This window comes from Chaetura pelagica, unplaced genomic scaffold, assembly GCF_000747805.2.
Source record: "Chaetura pelagica isolate M959 unplaced genomic scaffold, ChaPel_1.0 scaffold191, whole genome shotgun sequence".
Lineage (NCBI taxonomy): Eukaryota > Metazoa > Chordata > Aves > Apodiformes > Apodidae > Chaetura > Chaetura pelagica.
In genome coordinates, this window is record NW_009952440.1 from 735,338 (window position 1) to 762,270 (window position 26,933).

The 26,933-nt window shown below is 37.6% G+C and overlaps 1 protein-coding gene across 1 annotated transcript in view; it reads left to right on the plus strand.

Annotated features, from left to right (window-relative positions):
• The window catches only part of EDIL3 (EGF-like repeats and discoidin I-like domains 3), a 287,168-nt gene that overhangs the window by 156,699 nt on the left and 103,536 nt on the right, over window positions 1-26,933 (plus strand). Inside the window, exon 4 of the mRNA XM_010008401.1 lies at window positions 11,167-11,295. Within this exon, the coding sequence (XP_010006703.1) occupies window positions 11,167-11,295 (129 nt within the window). The remainder of the gene's footprint in view (window positions 1-11,166; window positions 11,296-26,933) is intronic.

Sequence of the window (26,933 nt, forward strand, 5' to 3'; positions counted from 1 at the left end):
AGAAGAGAGAATGATGATCTAGATGAAAAGGGAGTAAGGGTTGGAGAAAAATGACAGGATCTGGAATTCAAAAGGATTTAGAGTAGGGTACATGACATTGGAAGCCTTTGATGACAGCTGGAAAAATTGCAAAGAGGAAAGGATATATTTCCTCTGTCCTACATCCTAAGGGAAATAAATGACTGGAGCGTAACTCTTGTCTGTTTCCCTTGGTTTCTGCCATGGACAACTTTATGCCTTTTTTTGACTATATATATTTCACATTTAGTAATTCTCTTTCATCACTTTTTAATAATATTTCATGTCCTAAGGATAACCAGAGATTCTCCTCTGCTGTTTCTGTGTCATTAATGTGACACCAATAATTAGGACCTGACTCATACAAATATGAGTAGCATAAGTTTAGGCTGTTGCCTTTTTTAGTTCCCTCTGGAATGCTCAGCAAGAGGACTAACAGGATTTAAATTTATGTTCTGTTATAGATAAGGTTCAAATAATATTATTTTTTTTCCCCAATTTTTCTGTTATTAGTAGAACATAGCAAAAAAAGGATGAGGTCCTGATCATTAGCAGTGTAAAATGCAGTGAAACAATGAAAACTTCATATGTGATCACAAGAATTGTGATGATAAGAATAGCTCTGTTGCATAGAAATCCCAACTGGCAGGAATTCCTATTGGTTAGGGACCAAACTATGTATAGGTTCCTTGTTGCTGGGTATATTTTACTTAAGCAACAGACCAATGCAGTAAGTACACAGGTGGATTTGTTTCAAGTGTCTAGAGAATGGATCTGGAGAGTTTATTTCATTGTAGGACCTGTAGACATTAGTATTGTCAGAACTGCCCTTTTGAACTGAATATTATTAACATCCTAATATATAATAGTTCTCTGAATATTTTAACATAAAAAATTCATCAAGTATTTGCAGTTCTCTAGCAAAATTTTTACAAATTACAATGTTGTCTGTGTTTGCAGGGGCATTTCTGTTCTATGTGAACCAGAATAAATGGAAAAATATATTTGGAAAATATTTCTAACATTAATGGAAAAATTAATCTGGATTTAACAGTCAAAGTAAAACATAAAAATTGGAGAGCAGCAATCACACACCCACACTCAAGTAGGCAAGAGTGTGAGAAGTCAGAGGCAGGAACAGTATTATCTAACAAAAAAAATAATAATGATGCTGCCACCTGAGTGTGAAGTTAGAGGAAGAGAAGGAAAAGGCCTCGAACCTAGATTTTCTGTAAACAAAGCAGGTATTCTATGTAAAAACAAAACCAAAATCTTCCTGTGAAATATCACGCAAAGGTGCAGAACAGGTCTCACATTAATTTACTACACTAGGTTCATGAGACAGCTTGCAGGGGAGGAATACTCTGGGCATTATTCAGAAATAGGTATGTAAGTGACTGAGGTTCAAAAGGGCTGAAAACAGCATTGAAAATGGGGAAGAAAAGTTTTCAAGCTTGAAAGCTGAGGAGTGTGAGGAGAAACAGAGAGAAATTGAGGATGATGTCTTGTAATGCACTGAACACTTTCTCCAGCTTTTGGAGTATTTTCAGATCTAGTCCTATTAAGTATCACTACGTTGCCTACTACACTGACCACACCTCAAATTTGGGTATAATCTGTCATCCTCAGTCAATGGAAGGGTTAGGTGAGAAACTTATGACTATTTGTTAAGAAAGACACTGTATAGCTGTTGAGTTCAAATAGCATCTTGGCAGAAAATATTCTGCTCAGTTCAAAAAAGACTTGAGAGTTGGCTGGGCAATCAGTTTAAATTTCTTCTCTGTAATAGAAAGCTACAGAGCACAATTAGAAAAAAATTGTGCATAAATGACCTAGCACATTTTGCACTCAAGGGATGAACTTTAGCATTTACTGCATCCAGATAGAGACACCTAGATCATTATAATCAGCATGCTCCATTTGCTGCATTAAAAACAAGGTAAATATTTAATCACAGTGCAATTAAGTCTGGATCAGTGCCATTAGTTTATAATGAATTTATAGTTAGATAGAATCTAATACAGTACTAATTCACTTATGAGCCAGGCTGAACAGATTTTTTTATTTTTTTTTTAAAGCATCAGCTTTTATAAACATTAACAAGATGAAGGTATGTGCAACTGTTAATTACTTTTACTACTTCAGTTCAGTAACATACAGCACTCAGTTAATATTATCAATATTTCATATAAGTGAATATTATCCAATATTCAATTTTGCAATGTCTGTTCTTTTAAGGTTAAAATAACCAAACAAATAGCAAGCTGTAGGTATAATAAATATTTGCTGGTACAAAATTCATTTGTATCCTAACTGCAAAACAGAATCAACAGTGGCAAATTCCAAAATGAAGTAGTACAAAATACATTCATCTGTAGGAGTCCACATATTGGTCTATTTGTGGGGTTTTTTTCCTCTTTGTTTTTCAAATATTCAAGTATGCTGTGCAAGCAAGAATTTCTTATTACAGTTTGGAAGGATGAAGTGGTTAAAAATAGACCAAGTTCAACTTCTGTGGGTTTTCAGTTAAACTGAGAGACTCCTTTATTTTCTTTAAGCTGTATTATGACGAACAAGTATAATGGTACTTGACCCCTGAAATGTTTAGATGTTTATATAAATTTGAAACTGAGAGTGGTGTTTGAAGGAAAAAAAAATACCTATGAGTAAAAGAGCAAATAACTGAACTAGAACATGTTCATTTATTAATGAAGATGCTTCAAACTTGTGGCAAAATGAACATGTTGACTAGAATAAGCCATTTTCATGATTAAAGCCCCTTCTGGCAGAAAGTGAATAGCACATCTTAACACTCCAGTTGTCCTCAAAATTGTGCACTGCAAAGCAGGCAGCTGAGATGTATCTGTAGTTTGGACTACAGAACAAACATTCTGTCCTTCAGGCCCACCTTTGTCAAGAGTGTTCTTGGGAAATAGTTTTCTTCTAGAGGTGAAATCTACAGAATACTTGACAGAAACTTGGTCTTAACTGCAGAGGAGGTGCACTGGCTCAAAGTACTCGTAGTAGTGAGACCTATCTCCCTTGACTGCATTGCTGGAAGGTATGTGTCATCCTTGTGTGTCTGAGCTTAAAGATAGGTTGGGACATAAGTATGCATTTTGGTATGATTTAATGATCCCCAGAACTCAGCAGATGAGGGATCGTTTCTGTCAAGTAGTCAAAATGTTCTCTGAATTATCACAACTCCCACAAAGACGCGCAGCTGGGGGCATTCAAAACCAGCCTCTGTGCTGCGAGGTAAGCCTTGCACAATCATATTAAATTACTAAGCAAAGTAGTAAATGTGAGGAAAATCAGAGACCTTCAGAAGCTATTGTTATATACCTGCCCTTTTTGTGCAATAAAGCAGTTTTATGTCAGAACCTGCGGGGACATTACTGCTGGTTTTAAATGTTCATTTGTATGCCTCTGTACAGGGAAGACATTTTCTTTCAAATAGGATTGTGTTATATTTTGGATTTGTGTCTACTGAACTTTGAAATCTATAAGCTCCCATTGGAGGGGGTACGTTTTCAAAAATCCATTTAACTGATGTTTTAAAGGGATAATGAGGAGAGTAAAAGATCAATATACTTCTGAACAAGAAGTAGTCTCGCATTTATGCATATATATGGGTGGTATAAACATAGTTTTTAACTGTAGGGAGAACAAATACAATTAGTAAGAAAATAATGTTGAATAGAAAGATTCAGACATTAAACTCATCTCAGATATCTAATGCAGATTTTTAATTACCACTCCTTGACTAACTTCTCCTTGGCGGTAGCTGTTCAAGGGTAGGATGGATGAGGCTTTTTGCAGCCTGGTCTAGTGGGAGATGTCCCCACCCATAGCAGAGAAGTTGGAACCTGGTGATCTTTGAGGTCATTTCCAACCTTAACCATTCCATGATTCTACAGTAGGATTCTTCAGCTTTCTTCTCAGTTGCAGGAACTGATGAGCAGCAGGGAGAGGGTATAGGATTACCTGCGTGAGAACGTAGTTCAGTGTAATAATCCTTAACCTCTTCATCATCAGAAACTTGTGCCATTCTGCTACCTGCACCATCAAGTAGATTAATTCTTCTCTTCTCATACAGATGAAGGAAGTCATATATGCCACTGGCTATTTCTGCACATGTTTATTTAAAAATATAAGAGCTTTTGCTTAGTGGGCTCTGTCACTGCTTATTTTGAAGACTTTGCTTTGGCAGAGGAAGCATCTGAAGTATCGTGTAGTACAAAAACATGGAAGGGGTGAAGACTTCAAACTAATGTTAAAACTGTGAGAGTTCTCTGATGAGGATTTCAACCTCCTAAAGGGGAAAAACAACCACTATTTGACGGACATTCATGGAGAGCCAGGAGGGTCTTAAGAAAAGCTAGAGGTATGAAGGCAAGAAGCTAGAGTGTTTTTCTTTTACATGAAATGTAAAATTATTTTATACCTTTTATTAGTTTGATGATAACTCCAATTTGTTTTGATGGGTTTTGGAGCTCAGTATATCATCAGAGTAACACTATCTATTAGTCTTCAGTAATATTCCACAAAATAAATGAAGCAATTAGCTTTGTACCTGACAGTATCTCCATCTTATTATATATCAAGGTCAATATCTAATTTAGTATTTTTCATTAAAGTTACATGATTTCTACATTAAGAGAAGATGCATTGATAGATAACATCAAAAGTGTTGACATTTGTATTGCCTTTAACTTTACTTTTTAAAATGTGATTTGGTGTGTGTCACTCCATTGGACTATATTTTTCTTTTATTTTCTCGCTATGTTTTTCATATTTTTCATTTAATCTTGTCTTAGTAAGAAGTAATAGGTTTTGATATTTGATTTTCTTCCTGGTTTAGCGCTCCAGCAAGCACACTTTTGAATATAGGGAATCAGGCTTTGAGGAAGATGTAACTCATGTAAAGTACTTGTTTAACTGCATCACCTGTACCTGGCTTGTGTTTTAAAAACATGTATCTCCCACCAAAACAGCAGCAGATTTCTTATTTCACAAAAAAAGGCTTACACAATCTGGTGGATGCATAAGAACTTAGTTTACAGATGACTGTAACTGAATAGGGGAGTGGTAAATGGTTATTGAGTTGGGGGTTATTTGGTTTTGACTTTTTTTCCTCTTAAGAGTGCTATTTCAACTACTTTCTCATTTATTGTACTTTGCTAAGCTAATGCTACACAACTCCACTGTTACCTGTTGTACTTCAGAGCTGGCCTTCATTACTTTTTAAGCTAAAGATTTATCAGAGAAGATACCTGGCAAAGCATCTCTGGACTTACTGACAGTGCATCTCAGTGCATAATGCAAAATCTTGCACATGTTCACTGTATGGCTGACAAGGTGCAGAGCCTGCTACTTCAGACAGGCTCTGTGTCTAACTCTGATGGAGGTGGCACTGTGACTCCAAATGAACTCAGGTACAGTTCTTCTGTCTTCAGCTGGGTGAGGAGTGGGAGGACTGCACTGTTTCATCCACAATGCACTAAAAACATATTTTCTCTTTTTTTCTTAAATTCTAATGGATCCTGGACACTTAGAAGGGACAATAATTAATGCCATACTTCACATGTACAGATACACACTGTAGCTTGCTCATGTGATACTAAGTAATTTAAATGAGAACAATCAGAATTTTAGGTAATGACATTCACATACACAGATTTAAATGTTCTTTACAATGGTAAATGTTTCTTGGCTTTTTTTATTTGTTGATTTCTTTGGTTTGTTTTCTTAAAAAATGTAAGAAGATGCAAAAAAACCCCAACAACCTCAAAATAAAACCAGGTATTTTAAAAAACACATTTCCTCAAAACTATCAGGAGAGAAATGCAGAAAGGCATTTAGATAATTCTATTACTGCAAAAGAATCTTAATATCCTGTAAGACAAAAATGAGTAACAGTTTTCCTAAATAGGTTAATTCACTGTTTGTATATATTATCACTATCAAAAATTACATTCTTAATGGTAAAATGATGCTTTCCTTGTTTTCCTGGCTTTTCTAGCTATTAAGGCTTTCTCTCAAGTATGTAATTACTGTTTCAGTATTGCTTTATACAAGTTTTTATTTTTACAAAGTTCTAGTTGACTGTACTTGTCAAAGAATAAAACAGATATCAGTCATGCCTTGAGTCTCTTTGCAACTCTACTGAGGATGCGTTTATTTGATTCGTCCATCTATAAAATCTCTGTGATTTCAGTAACAGCGTCTAAAAAATTTAAGACCTGCTATGTTTTAATTTAACTTGCAATATTTTTTAAAAACAGCTTGGGACTTCAGTTAAATAACAGAATGTTATATTTTGAACTATACTTAATATGTTGGCTAATACCACTGGAACTGCACAAAAAAAAAAAAAAAAAAGACTCAAAAGAGCAGCAAAGTAAAGAGATCTATTACTTTTAGTGTGCAATTAATCTTGTTGACATTATTTTATATGAATGTGGATAAAAATGCCTGGAAAGCATACCATTGAATTCCAAAGCTCATTAATATTGATCAAATGTTGTTGTTCTCTTTGTGTTGGAAACCACTTAAAGATTGCTCACAAAAGTATTACAGTGCTATTGATTAAAAAAACCCAAATCCCTCAAGTCCCCTGCTTTCTGAAAATCAGTTGACAAGTTTGGGTTTTTGTTCTTGGTTTGTTGTTTTTTGTTGTTTGTTTTGGTTTTTTTTGTAAAGACAGATGTTTTTTAACTCTCTGCTATAGATCTGAGTAACCGAGAATATTAATCAGATTGTCAGGGAATTAATTATCCTGCATTCAATAAAAGGTTATTTAAAAGCTTATACTTCCCTATGAAGGTTGGTTGGGACCTCTTGTCATCTGACAGCAGTGCCCAGATCTTACAAAGATTTTTTGATGCTTAAATGAAATGATATCAGGATTAGGGCCCAGATCCTTCAAGATCTGTGTAAGTTTGTGTAACAGGATTCCTATAGACTCAGTAAAAAAACAAGATTCATATGCTTGAAGGTTCATACAGTTTAAATATCTTGGAGATTAGGGATCTCAGAGACAAATCTTCTGAAGAATTGGGAGAAACAAGTTATGATGATACAGGCTTTTTAAAGTTTCTATCATTCATTCTTTTAGAACACAGATGAGTCTAACCCATGCCTGAATGTGACAAGATAGCAGATGAGACGTATGTGCACATATCAAGATTTATTGAATATAACATTGGGGTCTTAACTCCTTAAAGTTGAAGGCACAAGCATAGTCAAATTTTAGGGAAATTGGGAAATTGGAATAGAAATTGTAGTTTGAATGGAAAAGATATTTTAACAATAAAGTTTACTACTTGTAGTTAGATCAAACAATAAAGGTTAACCATTAAAATGCTGACCACTTACTTATTACCAAGTAATATATTAGGCCTGGAACATCAATTATCAATTTTAAAGGATTCTATAATCTTAAAATTTAATTATGAGGATGACTTAATGTTAAGTTTGCTAATGAAGACAATTGTCCCTGGTGTCACAGTTTGACTCAAGATTGGCAATTGCACCAGCAACAATAATGCTCTTGATCCCCTCCCTGTACCACCCAGGAAGGGAGGAGGGAGAGAATAAAGGAGAGAGAATTCACAGTTGTAAACAAAACTAGACAGCTTTAATTAAATACTAATGATGAAAGAAAAATATGTACAGTTATATACAAATGTGTTCAGGAATGTGCAACACCCTGCTGCATCCCCCCACCCCCATCAACTCTCACAGCATCCCCTGAGCTGTGAGCAGTTCTGAAATGTCCTGGAGCTGCCAGAGAGAGCAGCAGAGCAGACAGGAGCTGAGGGGAGAGTGATTAGGGTTAGGAATGCACGGGCCTGGGGATCAACAGTGATGGACAGATGGAGTCCTCCTATGATGCCAGCCATGGATGGAAGAGAAGAGAAGAGAAAAGAAGAAGAAAGGGGCTTGACTTCTGTGATCCCTGACCTTCTACCAAGCTTATGTAGTAGTATGGAATGGAATACTTGGGTCAATTTTGCTGTCCATCTAGTCCACTTCTCCCTAAGGGAGGGTTGCAGATACAGCTCTTCTGCTCCCTTTCTATCTTAAACAGTTTCAACAAGTAGAGCCACGTGTCCTTGATGTCTAATTAGTAACATAAGCTTTCCAGCATTATTAGTCCAGTAGCTGGAAAACTTGCTGCTAGTTAAAAGAGAGCTCACTGGAGTGAGAAAAAATCAGTAAAAAGAAAATTGGCTGCATCCTGGCTCAAACCAGGACACTTGGGTAGGTCTTAATTCTTGAGAATTAATCTCTCTGTCAGGCATCCCTGCTGGAGAGAAGGTCCAGCAAGCTCCTGGGAAAATGTATGGGAAGTCCCTTCAGTCAAATGGGACCAGGCTTTTATAGAATGAGGTGGTTTGATGCTGTCATATAACTATTTAGCCATACCTCCAAAATCTCTCATGGTAGAAAAAAAAAGGAAAACAGCAGGAAAAAAAACAGAAAGGCCCTGTTCTCACCAAGCAAACTCTTTTTTTTATCTGTTCGTTCTTACTTTATCTTTGTTTTGGGCCTACTTGTGGCGGGGCTGGGCTCCCTGTTCTTCAACACTGGAGAGCAGCTGGTGTTATGAACATCAACTTGGTCTCTGTTTGTACCTTTCAAGGGTTTTACCAACTCAGAGCTTGCTAGGCCTTTCCCTTCCCATGGGAATCTTTCCACTGGGCCTGCAAAATGGAGAGACGAAATCAGCTGAATAATGGAGTAGAACTGAGGGTGGCATATTGAGAGATGGAGCATGCTGCTGCAATGCACTTTTTAGAAAATTAATGTTAACTAGTGAAAATTAGATGACTGTTGTTTACTAGTTTCAGTGTACTTATTTCGTGTTTCCTGTTTCTTTCAAAAATATTTTTTAACTACCACCTTCTATTAATAAAAAAAGAACAACGCCGAAGTAGTTTTACTCATGTAAATTCAAAATACTGCTATTATATGTCTGTGACCAAGTAATAACTATAATCAGGCAAAAAGTGTTCATGTTGTTAATGAAGGTGCTTTTTTTTCAGTAGGAGGTCATTATAGAAGACTATTTAGAAATACTGTCATGCACCAGTATATTTATTATTGTGCACCTCAAATGACCTTCTGAGCCGTTGTACTTTGGACTGATCTGAGAAAATGTGAAGTCTAAAGAAAATCAATGAAAGTATGCTGAACATGTGCTTAACAAGCCATATAGAGAAAGCAGCAAGCAAAATGAGAAAGTAATTATTAAAAGATTTATAGTTCTTGGAAGATTAGAGACCTGCTTGCACAGAAGTAATTAACATATGAGACTACCTGCAGGTACTTCCCAAACTGCAGCAGTCTGATAGAGACTTGAAAAAGAAATGCAGAGCTCATATTCACTGGGAGACCAAAAGTGCAAATAATTAACTATGTTTCTTCCCAAAATATAACAGGAGAAATAACATGAACAGAAGCTGTGATACTTGAAAGCCATGAGTCTTCCTAGACCTGTTAATTAAGTGATACATGTTGTGTGGAATTAAGAATGTAGTGTACCATTAGCTTTAAAGTGCCATGCATAATGTGGATGGGGAAAGGCAAAAAAGGCAACAGTCTCCTCCTTTTCATCTTCATTATTTTTACCTTTTTTTACTACTAATTGAATTTAGAATAAGATACTATATAGTCATGACTTTTATTTGTTGGGTTCAGTGAGATATATTGGATGTTTAATGATACACACAGCATAACTTCTATAGGATTGTGTCCTAGAATAGGCTAATGGCATAAGTTTTATCACAAATGTGTACATGGATAGTTTCTTAAATTGCTATAGCCACCTGGGCAATTATAACTGGGGAATGTGTTTTGACATCCCCGTCATTGTTTTAATTTTTATCTTTTGCAAATTAATCGTTTCTTAGAGAGTAGAATTTTCACTAATGATGTTCAGAATGGAAGTTGTGGCTGTGAACATCTGTTCAACCTTTGATTTGTAAATTAAACCATAAACTAATAGGCAGGTCCTCAGAAACATTAAACTTATAGCTCTTTCAAGATTAAATCATTGAAGTCCCTGTGCTGATTGTCTGTAAATTATGCTGTGGAAAGAGATTATTTTCTGTTTTGTTTTTGTTTGTTTGCTTTTTTAAGTAAGTCAATAATTAAGATACTGTCTTTCAATAAGTGAAGAATAACACCTTTTTTGTGTGTGTAGATGGCAAAGGTTGCAAATAACAAACTTTGTCTTGAATTCAGAAATCTGTTCACACACAAACTTGCGCATAAGGCTTTCCAATCAATGATTAACAGTTCTTTTTTCAAGTGAGACTGAAAAAAAAATAAAAAAAAATAAAAAGAGTTTTCTTCTAGTAGGAGGTATGTTACAGGTAGTATTGGTAGAAAAATAAGATATAAAAGGCCTTTAAAATATGCAGTTTAATAAGTAAACATTAGACCTCAGTGCAGAAGATGCTCTTATTTAAAGGTGTGTGTGGTCACTGCAAACCTAACAAATTAGATCTTATTGCTGAAATTTTAGGTATCTTAGCCTGTATTTAGAAGAACTTTTTGAGATCAGCTTGAAGTAGATACGCTAAAAAGCACTATGGTTGTGCTAAAGGCAAACAATGGAAAAGGGGTAGTTGTTTTAGTAGCTGGTAACTGCTGACCCTGAGAGTCACATGGTCAGAAAGTCACCCAAAGCCAAAGCAAAGATCTTCTCAAACTGCTAACTTGACATGTAGTGATTATTCAGGAATATTGTGCCTATCTCTTTGTACATGATAAGCACTTTTGATTAATACAGATTTCCTCAGTGGTATAAAAGTTAGAATGCCTGTTATCTTTAATAGGAGAGCAAGATTTAGCTTCTCTGTCTTCTGTCTTCTCTTACATTAAAAAATAATGTTGTGATTAATGAATAGTGACATGTTTCCTGTTTCTTCTTGTTCATAAAAATCTTTGCTGGCAAGTTATCTGAATTAAGTGAAGGGTATATTGTGGATTAGTGAAGGGAAGTGGATTAGTGGAATTTAAAGGTTTACATAAGAGATTTTATTTTTTTAATGAATGCATATAAATGACTGACATTATTATGGTAGTTATTATGTATGTATATATACTTCTCGTTTTTTTCCCCCCCTTTCTCAGGACCCTGCCTTCCTAATCCATGCCATAATGGTGGGATATGCGAAATTAGTGAAGCGTACCGAGGTGACACATTCATAGGATATGTTTGTAAATGTCCAGAGGGATTTAATGGGATTCACTGCCAGCACAGTAAGTTCCACATGGTAACTTTTATTGTATTTATAAATAGGAGCTGTTTTATTTCTTGCAGTGTTGAGAATTAATACTGGATCTGGTTTTCTAAAGTGTATCAGTCTTTAACCTTTGTATTATCAGCATGGTGATATTACTGAATACTACCATATTGCAGAAGATTATCTTACTTCCAACTCACTGGACACAAGAGTGCATAATTTGATACACATATTGGAGAGCATAGTAAGAGAAAGTAACCATATTTAGCATAGATTTCATGGAAAGGTGTATTTGTGAATATTTTTGTGATTTTTTTTTTTTGTTAATATTGCATGAAAATTTGTGAATAAATACATCTTCTAGGTCTTTCTTTACTTATGCATTTATAAATTATGAAATGTTTTTAATCTCAATACTTAAATTCAAGGATAGAAGTTCCAGACTTAATTTTTATCTGCATTTAATCCTGTTTAATATCAGTATCTGGACCTCTTTCTAATAACTGCTATTCATGTGAAAAGTTTTTCCTGGTTTCAGCTCAGATTTGGAACAGTAGGTTGGTATCCTAGTCTTAGAGTGTGTATTTACAGAACTGACAAGTAACCATGTGGGAAAAATATATTTTGAGATTTCAATATCTCATGGGCAGGGGGTGAGATGACATAGTAAGATATACACTTCACCAACCAAAAATTTTAAGAAGTAAATAGGAGTTGCATGCTTGTACTGACAATCACAAGTCCATGTTTTTCCAGTTATTGTCATCAGAAGTTCTGTGTGATCAAAACCAATTATCAAGAGCTTTGCATGTTCATCTGCAGGTGACTGATCAGATCATGTTCTTACTCATACAAGTAATATGCATTATCTATTTGTCATTCAGGTAGAAGTTGTTTGGTTGTTTGTTTTTTTTTTTTTCATATGTAGAAGTCATTTAAAACAAGTTCTTGCCTAAGGAGAAACGTGTAGGCCAAAATTGTGCAATAAAGCACACTATGGTTTTTAAAATTTCATGTTATTGATACATTTGAAAGCCAACAGTTACTGTGTCACGGTTTGACTCAGAATGGGCAATTAAACCAGTGACAGCAATGGTCTCGATCCCTCCCCCTTCCACCCAGGTAGGGAAGGAGAGAGAGAATGAGAGGGAGACTTTTTGGATTGGAAACTAAACTGCACAGCTTTAATTAAACAGTAACGATAAAAGAAAATATGTAGTTATATATAAATGTGTTCAGGGAATGTGCAACACCCTATTGCCTCCCACCTTCCCCAGCAACTCCCACAGCATCTCCTGAGCTGTGAACAGTCCCAAAATATCCTGGAGCTGCCGGAGAGAGCACAGAGCAGACAGAAGTTGAGGGGAGAGTGATGAGGGTCAGGGATGCATGAGCCTGGGGATCAGTGGTGATGGATGGATGGAGGGAGTCCTCCCTGGATGACAGCCATGGACGGAAGAGAAGGGAAGAAGAAGCAGGAAGGAAGTTGTCGTCTTTGGCTTCATCCTGGCTCAAACCAGGACATACTGTTTGAGGGTTAAAAACTCAAAGATATAGTCAAGAATCCAGTTCCATTTGCATATAAAAGACAAACCCATTCATTCAAATCAGAGTGAGTGAGTGCTGGATCCAGTCTACCTTAATTATATGTTCTACTTGTCTATACTTTGAAGTGTTAGGAACCAATATAATCCAGCTCAAGCAGCTATGTATATTACTTATGTCCCTTTTATACTCAATGGAAAGTGTCTCCGAAGACCTGAACATGGATATTCAATATCATTAACTTTGGCCATGCTCCCTCTCTTAGTTAATTACATAGGTAATGTAGGCAGTCCCACTAACATAATCTAGTTAAAATATGTGTCTGACTCTACCACTGTGAACGTGGAAATGTTGGACATCAGCCACTCCTTTGGGATGTGTTCTGTCTAACCCTAATTCTGGGGATGAACATCTAGTGCAGCTGACTGCCAGCAACAGTCATACTGACTTTCTTTTGTTTTAATGGTTATATCATTGGAGGAGGACTCAATCAAGATGGAGGATTGAGTACATAGCACAATTGTGATAGCAAAGGATAGTTGTTGGCAGCCTTCAAACCCTATAGGCAGGATTTCATGAGTCTGGAGGACAGCATCCAAGATTATGTCTAGCTGTAACACAGGAGTTACAGCAACTTATAAATTGTATCTGAGATACATTGTGAGTGCAGTACCCTGTGGTTCCTGACCTGTTTCCTGGAGTTGCATGCATTTTACATGAGTCTGACACATGATGATTGAAGCAAAAGTCTTTGGAGAGTGGAAAGAGAGGATGTTGTGCCTCCCCATGATTGCTGTGGCAGATCACTTCTGTGTGCCACTGATGTCCACTCATACAGAGGAGCTCGGGTGAAGACATCCTCATGTGGTGTAGAATTCTAAGGCACGTTCTATCATGAGAACAGTCACATAGTCAACATGTGACACATAATGCTACCCTTCCATTAAATGTCAAAGAGATGACTTTTGTTGAGCATGCAGTGAAGTGAGTAACACCAGAAATTTTCATCAAGCAGCATGCAGCCATAGTTATCACTGTTTTCAGGGTTGGAAGGAACCTCTGGAGATCATGTAGTCCAACCCCCTGCTAGAGCATCATCACCTACAGTAGATCCCACAGGAACACATCCAGATGGGTTTGGAACGTCTCCAGAGAAGGAGCCTCCTCAGCCTCTCTGGGCAGCCTGTGCCAGCCAGTGCTCTGTTATTCTGCTCCCACCAAACAACCCCTGGAGGTCACAAATCACCCTCCAAGATCCCCATTGCAAATCCACAGCCCTCCTGCAGACCGAAAGACCATGGCACAGGTTGAGAAGCATCTTTCATCGGGGTGTCCCCCACAGTGCTAACCGCAGCAGTGTGACACCCCCACTGGACCCAGGTTCTGGGTGCCAACCACACCCAGAACCTTTTCCAGCTGCTAGGGGATCTCCACTCAGCCCCCAGGCCCACCCTCCACCCTCACAAAGCTCCTTGTGGGCCTGACCTGCTTATGTTTAACACATGCTGTCTGGAAAATATAATCTTCTGTTATCTAATTCATGAAAAAAAAACATTCTGTAGTGCATTATGGAGTGATTCATCATAGTTGTTTGCTGGGTCCTCAGTACCCTTTTAAAAATATTCTGGTATGTAGCAGTTAGCTAATGATCCTGATAATCAGCAAAGTATATTTATACAAACTTCAGAATAAAGTGGAGCTCTCATGGGTGATTCAGATTCACTGTAAGGAGATTAGAACCCAAGAAGACAGCTAAGGTGATTTGAGATAAGACAGGTTTATGTGAACAGTTACTCTTTGGGGAACAATGAAATTCAGTCCTTTCCAGATAATCTGATTTAAGATGTGATAATAAATCATATACAATATATAGGTGTTCAGAGGCTCTCTAGGGATATCAGCTATGAGAAGCAGCGGAGGAGGTCTCTGCAATCAGGAAGACATATGGGACTTGCAGTGGTGGACTTAATGTAGCTTTTTTATATGATACCCTTTAGCTCAATTCACAAAGTCCCTTTGCTTCACAAAGTTTGGCAATTCATTTCTGAACTCACTGTAAATCAGTTAAGAAGTCTGTCAAAGTAGTTCCATCATAAAAAAGTAAATTAAAATAATCTCATTTCAAGACATGAATCTTCAGCTAAACAGCTACAATTTCAAAAAAACACATTGTACTTCTCTTATACAAGGTTTTATCTTGGATTTCTTTCATGTCTAATACTCTGTTGCTAAATCAATTAAGCTAGGTGATTGATTTTGCAGTCAAGATACATCCTTAAAGTTGGCATTCTGTTCAACAAACATCCTGTCAGTATTTTTGAGATTCCTTGACCTTTTACTCATGTGAAGTATGAACACATAGATTCTAAAGGAGATCATTAGCAATTTTACTGATTGCGTGTTCTAGATTTATTACAGAACTTGTATTAATTGGCAGTGCTTTTCTGAAAATATTCTGATTCCCCAACAGCAAAAAAGCAAGTGAACTTTGCCATTTCAGGGTTCATAAGCTAACCAATGTTTGGATAGGAAAGTTTACCTCAGGGGGAACCTGAGCAGATTTTTGTGGTGATACCCAAGAACAATATGTTCTTTAAAAATTCCTCTGTTGTTTAAGAGGCATTTACTTATATGCTTAGTTTGAAGATTCTTCCCAAACCTTCTCCAGGTAGCATTTTGTCATGCTGTTAATGTATGGCAGTCTTGCTTTCAAATGTGCAGCATCTAGTGACAAGGAGAAAGGAGTTGTTTGCCAGAACTACCTTGAGGCAAGGCAAGTCTCCCTAAGGTCTTACTACGCTGAGAAAGCAGTTCTTCCAGAGCACTTAAATTCCAGAAAACAGCATACAGCTCGTTCACCAGAAATAAGCTGACAATCATTGAGTGCATTATAATTCCCTTTCCTGTAACCATGGACTTAAAGAAAGTCAATATCACAAGATCTTTATGGCTTTTACTGAAAAAGACCTACTGCTATTCATGAACCAGCATCTGTTGTTAAACCATTATCAACGTCACTAATCACTTGTCATATGACAGATGAAAATAGTGGACAAAGAGTTGCTGTTCAGATTAATAATGCCTTCATGTAAATATAGAGGGTTTATAGTGTCACCTATTAAAACAACCTAGAGATACATAAAATAAGTAAAAATCTACGGAAATACTCAGAAGACAGTTTTTCCAAGAAAAAGGAATTCCGTAACATTGAGAGTTGTAGATAATAGGCATTATTGTGTTTATCTGATAGAGGTTGCCTTCTTAAGAAAAGAGGAAACTGAGGCATTAATGACATTATATGACAACATGTGGTTTACTGGCTACTACTCAAGTAACTGAAATTACAGACATTCAACCTGAAAAAATCACATTTGAAGCAATAAAGAGTTCAGATTTAAAGGTTTGATCTGTTTGTGATTTTATATTCTGATGATCATTAACTCTCAGCCATAACTAAATGCCTTGCATTCCAGGAAGAATAATGGTTATTAATCAAACACAATAACCTAAGCAAACCCTTCCCAGTTTTTGTACGTAGTTCTCTACCTTCCACCTCCCTATCATGGAGGGTCTGTGTTACTCACAGGTGTTACACTCATGTACTGGGAAGCTGCACCAATGGGGCCCGTGTGGCAGAGCATCAGGTCACATTTTGGTAGGACGTTGAGGCGTCATCCCAACTACCAGTGGCTTTTAATTGGGGTGCTGCAGTTGGAAAGGCCAGTGACTGTGCATTTCTGGGCAGTTGACATGACGCAGAATCTACAAGTTCAACTCTATCAGCAAATACAAATCCAAGTAACTTTTCCAGCTACTATGTAGAAGTACATTTAAAGAAGCTGTAGAACATGCTTTGGCATGATTTTTTTGTGTTACAATGAGGAAGTGCTCCTGATGAACCATGCCTGGCTGCAGTTTGATGGTAGAGCACTCCAGAAACCATTCCCCACAGGTGGTTTTCAAGCTGGTGTCTTGTTTTGAAGGCTAAAGCAAATTATATCTTGCACAGATGCAGCTTGTTCCAAGCGAGTGGGCCCCCTAGCTGAGTGGGCAAATTTAACGTACTAGGGTAGATACAGTTGCACCATACCAGGTGTTCATCCCATACTTCTGCTGGTCAACATTCACTATGGCTTCTCCCTTAATATCTGTTTGGGCTTGGGGAACTCCAAATCTAATCCAAGCTTTCCTTTTTATTCTCTGTGTGGGGTTCATTGTAATTAGCTGCATGCATAGTTTTAACAAATGACACTAGCAGTAAGTTACACAATGTAATAGCAATACCTATATAGTGTAGTAGTAGTACATTGCATATATGTCTTAGGAAGCCCATACTTTTAAGCATTACTGAGCTGAAGTCTATTCCTGTGTCTGAGCAGTTGCTTAGATAAGAAGTTAAGGAAGACAAGCATACCATTGCTTATTTGGGAATCTTCTAGAATGTTGCTTAATTAAAATGAAAGGGAAAGTGGGTATATTGAAAGTGCACTAAGAATACAAAAAGCAAATAGCCACTAAAGTCTATTGGAATAAAAAGTCAATACAATATTGTTCCTAAAATAGGAAGTGTGTAACGTGAAAAAAATGGAGCACAAAAATGGCAGAACCACTAGGTGGGAGCACAGTGAATGTTTGCCCCATTCACAGAAATCCAGGAAATGTTTTGTGTGAGATTGCCTAGAAAAACAAATGTTTTAATGAAAAAAAAATATTGTGTTTATCAGTTGAAAAAGTCCTGCTGATGTATCTTCTTATAACAAATGTGTGGTGAGACTGAACAACAATAAGAACAATTTTTGGGCTGTTGGAAGTAGGAGTCTGTTTTCCTTGAAATCCAAATAAATATCTTGGTTAAAGCACTAAGTGACTGACATAAAACTACCTGAAGCCCAGAGAGAAAAAGCATTACTTCTCAGGTGACAAACGCTGGATGCTTCACAGGAGAAGTCAAGACATCTCTGCCATGAAAAGAAGGGGCATAACGTGCCCCCTACTTGAAGATTTTCTTTTGTTCTGTAATAGCCAAGGATTGGCTTAAAATTTCAGGTAGGAAGTACAGTATCACTTCCAATTTTGTTCCACTCTTGTTGGCATGTGCTTATATAAGCCCTGTTTATTCCTCTCATTCATAGACTTCAAATAGCTTGTTGAATTACGGGCCTTAAAAATTTCCTGATGCATTCAGTTTAGTAGTCTAATTAGGGTGTTTATTGAAGAAAATACCTTTTCAATTTCAAACCTGCTGTCTTTCAGCATCTCTAAATGTTTCTTTTTTTTGTGTATCATAAAACTGAAAGAAAAGCAGCTTTTGAATGCTTTCTGTATGCCACTTACAATTTTTGCATACATTTGTCATGTTCCCTCTTACTTTTTTCCTATGAAAACCATTCAGATTGTTTCCTTTTCTGTTTCATATGAGAGTTTTTCCAAGACTTTTAAATTATTTCTCTGTGGTCTCCTCAAAACCCTTTTTGTTCTGTGTTATATTTTACTGCAACAGTGACCTATGCTGAAGACAAAGCTGTACCATTTATTTGGCAGAAGATCCTTACAGTGCTTTCTATATTCTTTATGCAGCATTTTGTCAGATGATGCTTTTCGATTTTTCCTGTTTGAGCCAGAACTGGATGTTGATCTGAAGCTTTTATTAAGCTGCCTTCTTTGATGCCTAAGTTTATTTCAGAAGATATCATAGTGGGAGGAAATAGATCTTCCTGATTGCTTTTGGGTTTTATGGGGATATTGAACTGAGAGGTGGGTTTCTTATGACCTATTCACTGACTGAACTATACAATGAAGGGCACTTTTAAGAAAATGCATGTTTCTATGATATAAAAGTCACTTAGGCTGCCAGTAATCATTATAAACATGTTTTGTAGCAGGGTAAATGGCTTTTCCCCTAATTACTGTCTTTCTTAAGAATTGGTATTAATATACTGTGGAAAGGAATTAGTGTTCCAAAAATGCATGAATTGCTGTTTGATTGCACATGGTCTTAAAAAAATGACACATACAGTTCCTCTTTGTTTGAATTAATAATACCAAATTAAAAGTGATCTCTGTAAATTCAGTAACAGTTATCTCATTGTAATTTCAACATCACACAGTGTCTCTTTTGTAACATAAATATATGCCTTTTCATTGACTTTCTTCAGAATGAGAGTAACTGTATTCCTGAATACATTACACAAAAGTACTCACAATAAGTCTTGCTAATACTGCATGAAAACACTTTTGCAAAAAATCTTAGTTTCCCTTGTAGTTGTTCAGTAAGTACACTGCTTTCTTGGAAGCTATGTGTAAATGCTCTTACATGGCATTGTGAAATAAGAACATGGACAAATATATGGATTATGCTGTTACACTAATTTTATAACAGATAAATATTGTAAGAAAATCATTAATAGTTTCAGGACACTGTAAACCATCTGGTCTCTTGCACTACTACTTCCATGGGCTGTTTTTTTCCTTAATCTATCATACTAGAGCTTGCAGTTTATATTTATTAACTAAAATGTCTCATACTTAAACACTGGGATGAGGAGGACAAAGCTCATGGGTTGACACAAGGGACAAGGAGGGTTCTTCATTCATTAAGGTCCCAGGCAAAACAGATTCACCTTGGGGAAAAACAGTAATTTAATTTCACATTCATCACACACACACAGGACACAGACACACACAGAGCAGGGCTTGTATATGTTACCCCCACCCCTCCCTTCTTCCCAGCCCCAAATCCCTTTGTTCCCGGTTTCTCTCCCTCCTTCCCCCCAGAAGCACAGGGGGATGGGGATGGGGTTTAGAGTCAGTTCACAGGCTGGTGGTTCCTGCTGCTCCTTCCTCCTCAGGAGGAAGGATTCCTTACAGTCCTGCCCTGCTTCCCCACGGGGTCCCTCCCATGGCAGAGAGTCCTCCAGGAACCTCTCCTTCATGAGTCCTTCCCACCAGGCCCGGAGCTGCTCCAGCCTGGGCTTCCCACAGAGTCACGGGCTGCTCAGGGAACAGGCACCTCCCCTGGCTCCGGGGGCTTCCAAAGCTGCACCATCAGAGTCCACTGGCAGCAAATTCTCTGGCCACAAAATCCAAGTCCACTGGCCAAGTTCACCCCTCCTTGGCACCTCCAGGGAATGTTCCCCCACGTTCCTCCACGAGTGCAGGGGCACAGCTGCCATCTGGCCATGGGCTGCAGGGAAACTTCTGCTTGGGCACCTTCTGCCCCTTCTGCCTCACCAACCACCAGCACAGCTCTCCCTCTCCAGCACAGCTCTTCTCCCACACATCCTTCTCTGCTTAGGTCTTACCTCAGTTCTTTCTCAACAAACCAAACCAGAATACCTTTGTCAGTCAAAATTCAGTTTACATCAATAGAGAATTTTATTGAGCAGAAGCAGCAACAAATTAATTCATTATCTCTTGACGTGTTACGTTCATTCTTTATGACTTAGTGCTGCTTTCTACAATGCAGTATTTGCTGTATAAATATTTACAGTTTTCTTCAAGATTATGCATTCAAACAAGCAAAAGCTATTATCTTGGACCTCAATGTAATATTTTAAGGTTATTTATTATTTCATTATTATTTATTATTTTAGTGTGGTTTTGTTTTTGTTCTCCTTTTTCGGGTTTTCTTTCATACTTAGAAAAAAAAGAAATAATTTTCATTTCAATTCTGTTACAAAAAATGGTAGAGGATTGTTTCCTTTGCTGGAAAAGGTCATTTTGTAATACCTACATGCTACTTTTTCCTTCTCTTTTCAGTACTTGAGAAAATAAGTATCTGCTTTGCTTGCTGCATTTCATTTCCAAATTCAATATTCTTGTTTTGGAAGCTTTCCAGAAGTGTGACAATTGTCCATTTTCTTTTTGCTTAGTCTTAATCTCCATGGGAATACTGACAATGCTGTTTTAGCAAGGATTTGGCATAGAAAGACTGCAAAGGAAAACAGAGTTTAAATGGAATAACAGTGATTAGAAAATCAAAACTAAATTAGTTTTTCATGTGATCCTTTAAATAGTGTTACTGATTTCTGTTATTGTAAGCTTTTACCTTAATGTTTGTCAGTCTGACAAGCAATACACATTGTGATGAGCCTGTTTTCCGTCTCTTTATACAACTTCATCTTTCTAAGAGTCAAAGAATGCTTGCTATTGAGAGTGATATCTTTGGCTTTCTGCATAAGCCCTTTCCTTAAATCTTTGAATGTTATTTGGCACAGGTTTGAGATGCTAAGTGACTTATACATTGCACTGTTCCCAAATTATCAGTTATATAACTTTTATTCAAGAAAGGGCATCAAGGAGAAACTCTTTAACTACATTATTACATCAGTACAGAATTATTATTGTTTAATGTGTTAGTATTAGCAAGCCTGACCCAGCAGATGATGTAGCTCATAGAATTACAGAATGGTTTAGGTTGGAAAGGATCTTAAAGATCATCTAGTTCCAACTCCTCTGCCACAGGCAGGGATACCTCCCACTAGACCAGGTTGCTCTAAACCCTATCCAGCTTAGCCTTGAACACTTCCAGGGATGGGGCTGTCACAGCTTCTCTGGGCAACCTGTTCCCATGTCTTACCACATCCTAAAAACATCTTCCTTGTGTCCAGTATAAGTCTGTCCTTTTTCACTTTAAAACTATTGCCTCTCAACCTGTTTCTACAGACCCTGGTAAAATGTCTTTCTCCAACTTTCTTATATGCCTCATTTATATATGGAAAGGCTTCAATATGGTGTCCCTGGAGCCTTCTATTCACCAGGCTGAAGAGCCCCAGCTTACTCAGCCTTTCTTCACAGGAGAGATTCTCCAGCCCTCTGCCCATTCTCATAGCTTTGTGGAGGAGGATTCACTTTATCAGGTCCAAACTTAGAGCTGGATGCAGTACTCCAGATGGGGTCTTACGAGAGTGGAAAGGGAGAATGACCTCCTTTGACCCACTGACCACATTTCCTTTGGTGCAGCCCAGAATACAGTTAGCATTCTGGGCTGCCATAGCACGTTGCTGGCTTATGTCCCACTTTTCATCCACCATTATCTCCAAGTCCTTCTCTGGTGGGCTGCTCTGAGGCCCTTCGTCCCTCAGTCTGTATTGATATTAGGGATTTCTTCAATCCATATGTAGGACTTTGCACTTGGCCTTGTTGAGCTTAATGAGATTCACATAGGCCCACTCCTCCAGCATGACAAGGTCCCTCTGGATGCCATCGCTTCCCTCGGGCATGTCAGCTGCACCATGTCATGGTGTCATCTGCAAAGATGCTGAAGTTGGATCAATCCCACACAAGAGAGCAATCAATGAACCACAGTAGAATTATGGAAGGTTGGAGAAAGAACACAGGAAAACTGGAGCTGAACAAAGCATCTGTTCTCTGTTCCTTCTCCTTGCTTTTTAAACACATTTAGGTAGAGGCAAGAAATTACAAGAGAGTTTCACCATTCTGATGCTTTAGGATGAAAAAAAACATTTTGCATCTTTAAAGGAGGGATTGCTTTCAGCCTGTGTTGCACTCACAGATTCTTTAAAGATACACCAGCACATATCTGTGAGAAAGATAATGAAGATAAATGAAATCTTGAAATGAAATCTCATTATTTAATGCGACAAACTTACCATTTAGATTTTAGTCAGACAATGGCATGGTCTGTTCCATCTGTGTAGGAAGCAGCTATTACAAAAAGATGGGCTTTGTAATTTAAATGTTTTCTCTTGTTTTTCTTTTTTATTGTTCTGGTGTTATAAGAACTGCTGTGCTCAGCCATCTGTGTGTGTAGGTGTGTCAAGGACGTGGAATTAAAATACTGCATTTGTGTTAGGAACTCAAGCTGGCACACAGGTGTGTGGTTCCCTGTTACTATACAGAATACTAGTATTTCCATTGTTCATTGAACTTGTGGAAAATTATATAGATGACTTAAAGGTTTGGAGCTTGAACAATTTAGGTGACAGATTTTGTAAAAATAATAAACAAATAAGATAGTCATCAGATGTTGGTTTTGTGCTGCAGACCCAATAAAGCAGCTTGAAGAAGTTTAAGAACTTTTTATAAGGAAGATCCAGAAATGTATTCTGTACTCTTTGAAATTATAAGTAGTATTTATTCATGTGGATACATTTTTGAGATCAGTGGGTTTATTTCTAAGTAAGTGGTACACAGAGGTTGGGAAGGATACAGCATCAGACTCATTGCCTATGTGTGCAAAACTTGAAACAACAGTACTTGGACTTGAAGCTTAATATAATGAGATAATAGCCTAATAGTATATACCGATCTGCATTGCAAACATATTCCCTTTGTATTCATAAAGTATCTCAAGCAAAATTCATCGTGCTGTTACATTTACATATGAATACCCAGGATATTCTTCTAGTTTGCATTTATTCTGATGTGTTAAATAACATGCGATTATATCTGTAGGGAATGCATTTTTTAAAGAAAATCTCTTGATCATCTCCACTTTCGGAGCTTTGCTTCATGTGACAGCAGTTTCAGAGCAAGATTGGGATCCCTTTGAGATTAAAATAATCTAAAAGAAAATAGTCTGGTAGTCTAAAATTTCTCTAGGATTTACACTCTAGAATTCGACATAAAGCATTCCAGTGGGTAAATGGGCATTTAGTCCACCCAGCCAGCCTAGAACTTGTCCAGAGAAAATATCCCTGAGATATGTGTGGCAACTTGCAGATGTGCCCTCAGCAACTCTGCAACTATAGTTCTATGAGACCACATTAGCTACAAATGTAGACATAATCTGTCTGTGCCTGCGTTTTTCTCCAAGTACACTGAAAACAGTTAATAGGTATTGTTTCTCTTCTTTTTCTTATGATTTGTTAAGAGACACTTGGTTCTCTGCATGGTCTGGCCTGAATTTCATTTAATCCTCTGGTGTGATTTCCTGATACTGCCAAAAGTGATGGTGCCTGTCTTAGCTGAGAATGTGCCCTCATCAGACTTCAGTCTGAATCATTTCATCAGCCTTGTCTGGAAATGTACAATCTAACCACAAGAAGGGATTTTCAGTGGAATTAGATCACTGAATGTGGCCACACAAGTTATACCAGAGAAGTGAGGAGACAGGAACATATCGAGGGACATAAAAGGTGGAATTGGCAGCTCTCTGTTTCTAACAGAGACACTTCCTTCTCATGAGTGCTCTTAAAAACAACAAAGATACTCCTGAGGTTTTCCAGAGGAGCTTATTAGTTCTTACTGTGACACTTACCTGCCCAGGTGCGTAGACCTTCTGTGACAAACCCTCAGTAGTTGCTTATAATGTCAGAAGGATTTCTGCTGGGGTCTGCTCATGGCCATGAATGAGCAAAAATCATAGCATTCAGGAACTGCCCCCGTGCAACAGCACACTGGCAATGAATTGATGTTGCATGGTCCAGATGAGTGTGCATTCCATCATAAAAGAGAATTTAAATAACTGTTTACCTGAAAATAATAGATTTTATAATCCTGATGGATTTCAGTTTATTCTCAAGACAAGTAAGTAAGGCAGCTGGTTCTGACAATGTGTGCTACGTGATCCTTTCATGTGTCTAGCAGAGATAGTATGCATACAGTCATTACTGTCATGTAGTTCTCAGAGTTTATTTAAAAGCAGTATTCTCTTCCAATACCAGTAGTTTTCATTTCTGGAGAGAAAAAATATTCTTCTCTTTCTCTCATCTTTTCTACTTTCTGTTGTCAGCCATACTTAAAATGTAAGGGACATACACCAACATGAGAAAGAAGTGAGAAGAATTTTTTACTTAATCTAAAATTTAGAGTTTGCAGTATTTATTTTTGGTGTCATTATTTCAGTACTGTACCAGAGAGAAAGCCTGCTCCCATTTCTCAGCAAAAAATACTTTTTACAGCAATTGTACCACCCAATTTTCTCAGTTATGGTACAGATATATGTGGAGACTGTAAGGCAATTCCTTAGCTGATAAGCATTGTTTTGGAAAATGCATAAACCTATTTGGGTAAGTCTTATTTGATGTGATCATCAAGCAAAGGTGACATTGCCTGGACCAGCTGCCGTAAATATAAGTTCCAGTTCTGAGGCATGTTTTTAGTGCAGGATATATAACTCTTTGTGAGTCATGAAGAACAACTGGGTGTATGTGCCCTGAGGTAATAGAGCTGTCAGTCAGGTGGAGACAGAAGTCATTGCAAAAAATATTTTCCTTCCTCTGCTAGACAGTCATTAGCTATGTGATGGAACCATTTCATACACATTTTGCGTCTTTTATGGAGAGTAAGATCAGATCTTCTATTTCAATGTTGAAGATGAGACAAGGAAATTACTGTAGTACAAAGAAAAAACAATAAGTGGTTAGCAATTAAGTGTGTTTGCCACAGATAATAAATATTATATACATGGCACATGTACCATATGCATATATCACAGAATCACATAATTGTTTAGATTTGAAGAGACCTCTGGACATGATTTAGTAAAACCCTCATCCCCAAACCACATCAACCAGAGCAGATTGCCTGAGACTGTGTCCAGTTATGTCCTGAATATTTGCCCAGATGGAGGCTCCACAACCTCTCTCCTGTGTTTGACCACTCTCACTGTAAGAAAGCATATTCAGATGGCTTTTCCTGTAAGCAGAATCCATTGCCTCTTGCCTGGTCTGTGGGCAGCACTGAGGAGAGTTGGGCTCTTTTTTGTTCATTTCTTCCCATCAGATATTTATACACCTGGGTAAAATTCCTCTGAGCCTGCCTTCCTGCAGGCTGAGCAATCTCAACTGTGTCAGCATGTCCTTGTAGGTCACATGCTCCAGTCCCTTAGTCATCATGGCCCTACCCTGAATTGACTCCAAAAACTCCATGTCTTTTTTCTACTGGGAAGCTCAGCACTGAACACAACAATTCAGATACTCCATGCCTGGGAGTGTTCAGGGTCAGATTGTTTAGGGCATTGAGAAACTTCTCCCAGTGTCTGGATCGTTAATGAAGACATTGAACAGTGTTGGCTCCTATATTAACCCCTAGGATACACCACTAGTGATTTGCCTCCAACTGAACTTTTTGCCACTTCTCAACTGATCAACATCTTCTAGGCCCAGCCATTCAGCCATTTGTATTCCATCTCCATGTCTACTTACCTAACCTGCACACTGCCAGCCTGCCTGTATGTTATGAGAGACTTACCAAAGGTGAAGTAAACAAGATCCATGGCTCACCAACACCCACTGACCCAGTGATCTCATTTTAGAAGGATATTAGCTTGGTCAAGCATGGTTGATTCCTCATAAATCCATGCTGACTACTTTGCATTACCATCCTGTCCTTCATGTCTGGGGAAATGCTTTCCAGGACAGCTTTCTTCATCACCTTCATAGGGACTGAGGTGAGGCTCACTGACTTATAGTTCCCCAGGTCTCTCCTCTTGCTGCTATTTTTGTGTATAAATGTAAGCAAGTGCATGATCCTTATAAGATTAAAAATATACCTATCATTGTAATTAACACAGGGATTTGCTATCGTGAATAACATGTTTTTTTAAATGCTGGGTTAAGCCATCCATTAATATACAAACCTTCCATAATTCTTAAACTATTTATAAATGTTCTTTTAATCTGATATGTGTCCATGTATGTTAATTGTTATAAAATGTGGTAGTCCACAGGCACTAGAGGGGAAAAAAAGTTAGAGGGCGGTGCTAAAAGATTTAATTCATTCTCTTATTTACAGTACTGGATTATTTCTGTGCTTAATCTAACAGTAAGGTTCATAAGCAGTGAAGCATGTAGATGTTTTTGAGAAACTAGAAGTGTGAATTTGAAAGATATTTGCAAAATGTGGAAGTTACCTTTCTGAAGCACATTTATGTGCACTTGTGAAATACAAGTGCATGGAAGTCCCACAGACAACTTTTTGTGAGCGCTTAAGTGAGATGTATATAGATTGACCATAAAGGAATACTCTTCACTCTGTGTGTATCAAATGTGAACAAATGCAACCATCTGGTTTAGTCATTTTAGAACATCCATCATCAAATCCTTGAGGACTTGTTGGTCTAATAGCATTTTTCAAAACACATGCCATAACTGTACTGATGTGAAAAGATATATTCCCTCCACTCACTCTATTCTGAAATGCATA